An 8,746-nucleotide genomic window follows, 5' to 3' on the forward strand; every position below is an offset into this window, starting at 1 on the left:
CAACTTTGCGTGTAAGATATCACTTCTGTTATTGTCAGTATCGTGTCTAAAAACTTGGTTAATCAGAATTTACAATAACCATTCGATATTACTATAAATCTACTTCGAATCGATAATTTGCTTCACTTTAATTATTTTTAAAAATTTTATAACTTTTTACAAAATATCGGCTTCGTCAACTTGTGGCAATTTGTAACGTGATACGTATTTATCTGATAAGTCATTTAAAAAAAGACAGTTAATAACAGTAATCGGTTGTATCATAATTGCGATACCTAATTATGCAAAAGACGTATTAAAAATTGCATGCAGCACTTAAGAATAATAAAATACGTATATTTTTATGAGACTGCTCGTTATATTATTCATTCATATTTTGCCACACATCCATCCATTCTTTTATTCTAACTGATCAAATTTCACACTTATTTAGAAAAGAAACGAATTTCAATATTTTTCCAACGTTCTTACATAAAAATTAATCGTAGTAAACAATTAACAAATACACCTTAATTAGCTCGCAATGCAACATCTGGATTTCTAAAATTCCATTCTCGTAGAATCAGAGAACGGAGGGAAAACGATAATGGCCGGCCAACACCTTAAACGCGCAAAACGCCAAATTCCAAATGAATAAAACCGATGTCCTTAATGAGGCGCACACGGTGATCGAACGTGCAAGAATCAAACACACAGTGAAAGGTATCGGGGAGACAATAAAAATTGATCGGCGCTAGAATCGAGGTACTCGAATCGAGAACTTAAGAATGATTTTCAAGAGTGACGAGAAACCAGAACAACCTGCCGGCCAACGTGTCCCGTATACGAGTTACTGCAACGGTAATATAAGAGGACGCAAGGGACAAATTCGATCCATTCCCTCGATCAAAAACCTAATAGCCTTGATAATCCTCTCTTTGTTATCCTGACCAATCGAGTAATTACAGATTCTCGTTAATTACGTAACCAATTTGTGGATTCCTTTAAAATGATTCTTAAGAATCGCGAACGTGTTTTATTTATTCTTGTTATTCAAAAATTTTCCTATTTTCGTAAAGATTTAATACGAGAGTGTTACTTTAATAGATATTGAAATTACTATATTAAAAAATTCATTCCAATTTTAATATCTCTTACAATTTGTTACAAATTGTTTCAATGTTTCCTCCGATTTTTTCAAAATTCATACCATCCAAAATTTTTATTATACTTTTCAAAAAATTCGTCCGAAAATCCTTTCGATTTCCATGCCTCTTCCTCCTCTCTTCCCCCAATAAATAAATAAATAAATAAATAAAAATTAAGGCACAACGGAAGCCTGGTGTACCCGATAAAATAGTAAGTGGCGAACCGGTCCACTTCACGATCGATTTTCCAGATTCTCGAGAAACCGGGCCAGCCTGGTGGGGAATATTTAGGGGATATAAGGTGCTGTAACGAGACAAGGCGACCGTACATACAGGAGTCGAATAGATAGTGAAAGTCCCCCAGAGCTAACAGGAGTGTAGAGGGCAAGAGGGGGGTAGGAACGGGGGACCCCAGTAAGGTATATGAGGGCCTCAGTTCGAGCAACCGCTGGTACTCTAGCCTCGCTGCCTACTTACATTCACACACACTAACACACCAACCACCTGGAACACAATGCGCACCGTCGCGACGGTACGTATTTCGAAGTGCATCGTCGTACACGTTTCTCTTTTTTTCCTTCTAAATTAAGCAACCCTTCGAACCTAATATTTTTCCTTACAAAAAAAAAAAAAAAAAAGAAAGAGAGAAAGAAAGAAAGAAAAAATGGGATCATTTCTATGATCCCCGATTACCGATCATTATTACTCGTTAAATCATTGGTGATTATTACCGCGATTCCTTAGCCTGAAATTTCAATCTCGCGTGTGATGTGATCGTTTTCCATCGTGAAAAAAATAGGAACTGTGCTTGTGATTTGTGTTGTATTGCCGAATGGACCTCGTAATTTTGATTAAGTCGGAGAATAATTTGGAAACGTTGGACACGTTGCTCGTGTAGTAAAGAGGAGATCAATTTTATATCAAGATCTTCATGTGTGAATACGATGTTACAAAATTTAACGATCGATAATACTCTCTAAATATCCTTGTCCGTAAAAATCCGTAAAAATCAATTATTACAAATTGCGCAACAAACGGCATATGCACGTTAACTCCATTGTACGTTATATTATTACGGAATTATTCCTCTCGTTTTCACGCAAATCGAAAAATCACGAAAGCGAGCCGACCGATTTTCTCGGCCGCCTACTCGAAAAGATACTTATATAATCGGTAATAGCAGAAACGCGTTCAGGAATCATGTCGGACAGAACGCGTGTCGGTAAGTTGGCAGTAAGCGTTTCTCGTTCGTGGTCATTCGGGCAGAACTGGAAGAAGTGCGTCGCGCATGTTGTTAAAACTCGACGACGATTCTCGAACTCGTGTAACAAACGTGTCACGCTCATCCTCCTTACCGAAGGATGAATATATGATAGAATAGGCGCGATCAGCCGGTTGTCTGACGCGATTAAAACCGAGACTTTTACCGTGTACCTCGTCGAACGAGGCGTGAAGGCATCCGGTATCCTTCGAATGCGGTTATCTACTCGAGTCGAGGTGGTGTAATAAAGTCACGTCTGGCGGTTAAGGTTCTGGTAACTCCATGGAGGGTCATGCATCACCGAGCTCGGAACGCTTTCTGCGAACAATTACGATCTATCTTAGGATTAACGGAGTACCGAGTTCTCGATATTGACCCGAAAATTTATAGCGGTTTTCGATTTGCTCGCAGAGACTCCTTTTGCCGTTTAAATTACATAAATTGAGAACAAAAAATACGAAGTGTGTATCGAAGAATTTTTCTTAAACGCAACGTAGGCTTGTGTAACCACGATGGTTTCTGCGAAACATAACTCGCGAGGAGAAAGCGGAAGTAATAAGACGTTGCGATAATTGCCAAAGTTATGATCTTTACGAGGCGTTTACGAGTACACCTGCAATCGATTAGAAAGCCATCGATTAAGATCCTATCACGGAGATAATTTCATTAATACTCTTCATTAATTCACTTATTCTATTCACTTGTACAAAATTAGGAAAATAACGGTATCGATACACCTTGTTCACAGTTCCCTTATATCTCTAGCCAATCAAAGTCGTTATCTTCCCTTTCTGCTCTCGATTTAACGCCAGACCTCTTGTCTTCTCCTCCAGGTACTGTTATTGGTAGCTGCCATACTCTCTGTATCGGGCCAGCAATACCAGCAACCGGGTGCCAACTACGTGGACGAGTATTCGGCGTACGAGTCTCCGAGACCGGCCCATCCGACCCCCCGAAGCTACCCCGTTGATTCCGCGCCTAACAGGCAATCGGCCGGCCCCGCCACCCCGAAACCAACCCCTGTCGCCATCTTGAAACAGATCAACAGGCACAACGAGGACGGGTCGTACACGTACGGGTTCGAGGGAGCGGATGGCTCGTTCAAGATCGAGACGAAACTACCCACAGGCGAGGTGAAGGGTAAATACGGTTTCGTGGACGACACCGGGAAAGTGCGGGTGGTCGAATACGGGGCGAATCAATACGGTTTCCAACCGGCCGGCGAGGGCATCACGGTCGCGCCGCCGACCCTGGTCGACGAGACGACCAGCAAAGAGGCGCTCCAACCGCACAACTATCAAGAGGAGCAGTACCAGCAACCACCGCCACCTAGACAACCACCTGTCAGAGCGCCCGCGCCCCGCCCCGCGCCCCTTCAGCAACAACAGATTCAATACGAGCAACCGGCCTACCAACACCCGACCCAGACCCACACCCAGGCTGTCTACTCGCCGCCATTGCCGCCCAGACAGTCGAGCGGAGTCCCGAAACCGCCGATCTTCACACCCGCGCCCCAGTCCCCCATCGCCAAGCAGAATCCGCTCCTTCAACAGGAGGAGCCGGCCCCACCGTCCCAACTCTACAACCAAGGACCGGCTCAATTCGGTCCCGCGCCCGTCCAAGAGCACCGTTCCCAACCGCAACCGCGCAGCCAGAGCGGCGGTATCCTCGATCAGTTGGCCAGGGATTACGCCCTTCCGCAAGGCGTCGCGCCACCCTTGCACGATATCAGTTTCGGTTATTACTAGAGAATCGTCTAGTCCCTCCCTCGTGTTCGTCACGGTATGCTCGTATCGTAAACGTACGGAGACGGGACGCTTCGACGGAGGGGAAACGGTTTCTGATCGTTTTGATCGTCGTCGGATCGCAAAGTGTGGCCCATCGATCGACGGCCGCCACCGTGATTACACCGTAGTCGCGTGTGTCGCGTTATCGGGGGAAGCATCGAGAACTCGAGAATTGATTCGATTCGTTTTTTCCTTTTTCGTTTTTCTTTCTTTTTTTTTTGTTTGGAATATGGAAGAGCAAGATGGTTCTCGACTTTTTCTTCGGTAACAAGTTATTCGTCATGGCTGCCTACCGGAGTCGTGCTTTCGATTTCTCTGACGAGGGTACGACGAGTTCATTCTTGCCATTGGAATTAATTGCGGATGAGCAGTGTTTGATGAAACGTGGCGTGGAAATGTAAAGAATGATCTCCGAATATTTAACGAGGTTTATCGAAATTATGTCAAAACTTTATTTTGCCGAGAAATTTTCGATTCGAGAGCTGACCAATTCTGATTCTTTCATTTCCATCTCACGAAATCGCGAGAAAAAAGCGCGTGAAAATCGTCGATGACGATGGAGAAGGAAGATTGTAAAAATGTTGTAAATAAAAAATTTCACGGTAGGCTTCCGTGCTGGTTTTTAATCCTGCAGAGAGCGCAGCTTGCACCCGTTATCGGCGGTACCGTTAATTAATTTCGATTTCAAGGAGAACCTCGCTGCTTTTCTGTCAAGCTGCGTCTTCGAGTACGCGTCTCGCGGGACCGCACAATAAATTCAGCACGCTTACTACAATATTCTAATTAAGATAAGGTAAATCGGATTGGAATAAATTGTCAGATCTTCCATTATTCTGTGTGTAACTCTGATATTACGTTATTCTATCAAACGATGATTCAAAAGTATTTTTCACTCTCTCGTTATATATGTAGCAAGTTGCAGATAAATCTTCGTTTCGTCTTAATTTTTTTGTTAATACACGATGATAAAGATAGATAATGAACAAATAAACGTTTCCAACCTAACATTATGATTATTCGAACCGTATCCGCCAACTTTCTAATTACGCCTATTTTTCCAACCAGTCCAACTCGTATAACCAGTCGCAACAAACGACCTTTCGAATTATTTATTCTGCGATAAAAATAAGAGAAGGCGATCGACGGGCTCGAACCGTATCAAGTTTGTACCGGAACTCGTCTAGATTGGAATTTCAGTTACGAAATTTACACGCCGACCTTCACGTTTGTTCAACGAGCAAAGGACGCTCGTTTTACGTCGGACTACGTGTAACAATGGTATCGTGTGATCATTACGTCAGATTTTAAAACAGGAACAGATTCAACCATCCTGTTCACCTGCAATTACAGGGGAACGAGTGTGAAAGTGGTGTAAGTCAATTTTACTCCTCGTTCCAAGGATTTGATGTTTAAATCTTTGTAAAAGATTGTGATAGGAAATTACATCTTTGTGTTTTTTTTTAACTTTTATCTTTTTCATTCTCACTTTCATCTCATTTTTTTATTAAGAAAAAAGAGAGAGAGAGAGAAATAAAATTTCACGTAAAAAACATTTGAGAGAAAAACGAAGAACATTTAAATAAAGCATTATTTTTCAACGTTTGATTCTAAATTTTTGTATATGAATATAATAGAACGTAATTTTAGTCACAAGAAAAAATTTTGTTCGTGAAACATTCACTTACCATCGGATCGAATGAACGCAGCCTGTGGCAACGGCAACCCGGATCACGCTTCTGCAAACCTGGTGTTAATTCGCCGTTGTCTTTTCTCGATTGTAAAAATGTCGAAACCCGCGAGAATTGAATAATAGGATTCAAAGTTACGTTCTCACGTAAATGCGAACAAGTTTAAAAGCGAGACGAAGTTTTAATTTTATCTTTCGGATCTCGGCCACCGAAATTCGTACGTTCCCAAGACGCGTCCTTTTGTTGCAATTTACCAGTTTTCTACGGTACAGCGACATTTCCTCCGATGTCCCAACACCGGTTATTCTTTAAACAGCTCGAGAATCACGGTGTTTTAACTCGATGAAAGAGATTTCGAAGAAAAATACGAACCCATTGTATTTTTTCACAAGCATGAATATTCATTTTTCCGTTTTGGCCGAGCATCGTAAAATATCTTTGAACACGTGTTACGTATTATTGTCCGACATAATTTTGAAGATTTTAAATTTTACTTTTCTTTTTTGACAGAAAAAGGAAATATATTTCAATTCAATTTTAAAATCTTTTCTTAACGTTAATCATGATATCTCGTTCTTTATTGAAATTAATTATATATCAATTATATAATAAATTACTTTTACATGCAAATCCTTCTTCCATCGATATACTTCAAAATTAACGGAAACAGACAGAGATTCGTAGCAAACGAAACAAGTAAATTAGTTTTTGACTCACCAATCGCGACAACAGAGTACTTCGTCCTTGTTTTCGATTCGATCCGATCACCTTGCGCGAAATTCTGTAACAAGAATAAAGAAGAGATAGGGAGGTAGAATGGAAGATGAAACAAGGCAGAAACAGCACGTGGCACGAAATTCAAAGGGACGTATTAGTATGAAGATGGCGTTAAGGATTACAGGACAAATGACAGGCTGGCATTGCGCCAATCGTTCGTGTCACGATGCACCTCCGCCCGAGGTGACTATTACTCCATGTGCATTGACCTTCTTCATCGTTGCATCGAGGTTACAGTCATCACGTTCGCGGCTCAGGTGTAACGCGTTACACGAAGATTCGTACTTTGCATAATCGCGCACAACAGAACAACTCGAATCTCAAGGATAGATTTATGATCTTCATGAAAAGACTTGTTGCCGAAATTTTTCATCAAGAAACAATCTAAATTTTCACCTATAGAGTTTTTGCTCATAAATTAATACAGAATTGATATCTTTTTTCAATTGTGAAATCTCGGAAGAAAGAAGAGACAAACTCTTATATTTGCAATAAAATTTTGAACAGTTGCATCCGAATTAAGACAAGAGAAGAAGCTTTAAAATTTAAAAAGCTTCGCAACAAAGGAGGAAAATTCTGAAAGGTAATTTTTGAAAAGAATGATATCCACCCACGCGCAAAATGATTGAGATCCAGAGAAAGTAATCATTATCAAGATACTGCTCGCACTTCCTTCCGCGTTCCAAGTAATTTTGAACCGACTATTGCATTCCCAATTTTGACAATGACGAATGATAATCACGAAACGAAATGGAAATTACGGGGGAGGAATTGCCGTTCGTTAAAGTTATAAAACTGTATCGGCCGAGAGAAACGACCGATGCCCGTTATCGTCTAAGCGAGTCACGCAAAATGTGCCCGCGTGTTTCAACATTATAGTTGCCCGTAGTTATACAAGAACATGACTCCTACTTTGATGGAATTTATCGTCATCGTTGAAATCGATTGATGCAACCTATTTCGCGACCTATTGAATGGAATTTCACGTAAACGGCAAGTGGCAACACGTTTCGAGGCTTACGTTTAATAAACATTAGGTAGAAACATTAAAATTATCGATGCACTCTGTTTGGGGCCTGCAAGATCGCGAAAGAAATTTTCGCGTCAAAGGATTTCGAGATTAACATGGCGATCGATGTTACGTAGATTTAAACTAACACGATTGAGGGAAAGTACGGGATATTTAGAGATTATGTGAGATTTCCGTAAAAAAAAAAAAAAAAAAAAAGAAAGAAAAGAGAGAAACTTTAAGTTGGTTCTTAAAATTAATTACACGTCAATAATTTGAAATTTTTATGTAATGTCGGTGAAGAAAAAGAATAAGAACTATTTCGAGATAAGGAAACAAAGAAATTGTAAACGAACTCTTACAGCTGCGAACGCGAAAACAGCCTCGTGAAAATAACTTTCCCCTTAGGAAAGTTCTAAGAAGGCCATTTGAGTATCCGTTGAATTAGTTTATCGTCACGTTAGAAAATATTGGTATGCGTATAATAAAATGTGTATCGACGAAACGCATAACGATTTATTATTTATTTAATATCAATTGCTTTTCTATTGTATTTGCGTCGCACAAAGAAATTAGAGAAAAATGTAAGTTATAAGAATATTTCGTAAACGTGTAGATGAAATTGAACCGAATGAATCGAAATACATTTCACATCTTTTTGTATTAAGATATAAATTCTACGCATACATACGAACCATGCAATTCGAAGTAAAACTGCTCTGATGAAATACGCACAACATTATAGTAACATTGATAATGAACTATGGCTAGGGACGAGTTAGAAACGGTGAATCAGAATCCTGTTGCGAAGGACGACGTAAACGAGTCTCGAGTTGTGGATCCATTCGCCTGATCTTCTCATTGATGATACCGAAAGTGAGCTGGAATCGTGGAGTGATCTCGGTAATGAAGGTGGGTAAGTGAATTTTCTTCCGAGAAACCGGCTCCTCGATCAGATATAAATCATCACCGATAAAGCAGGTTACTAGTTATTGATTCCGTTCCGTTTTGCATTCAACATCGCGACGATGTATCGATGAAGAAATATATTAAATTTATGGATAAATTTAATCGCGTTTCCCTCGCTGCACACATAT

At 40.4% G+C, this 8,746-nt stretch overlaps 1 protein-coding gene across 1 annotated transcript; it reads left to right on the plus strand.

Moving 5' to 3' along the window:
• Positions 1-1,457: 1,457 nt before the first annotated feature.
• Positions 1,458-5,180, plus strand: LOC107999057 (uncharacterized). The gene is made up of 2 exons (XM_017058711.2): positions 1,458-1,659; positions 3,222-5,180. The coding sequence occupies exons 1-2, from the start codon at positions 1,642-1,644 to the stop codon at positions 4,134-4,136; spliced, it is 933 nt and encodes a 310-aa protein (XP_016914200.1). The 5' UTR covers positions 1,458-1,641; the 3' UTR covers positions 4,137-5,180.
• Positions 5,181-8,746: the final 3,566 nt, after the last annotated feature.

This window comes from Apis cerana, linkage group LG4, assembly GCF_029169275.1.
Source record: "Apis cerana isolate GH-2021 linkage group LG4, AcerK_1.0, whole genome shotgun sequence".
Classification (NCBI taxonomy): domain Eukaryota; kingdom Metazoa; phylum Arthropoda; class Insecta; order Hymenoptera; family Apidae; genus Apis; species Apis cerana.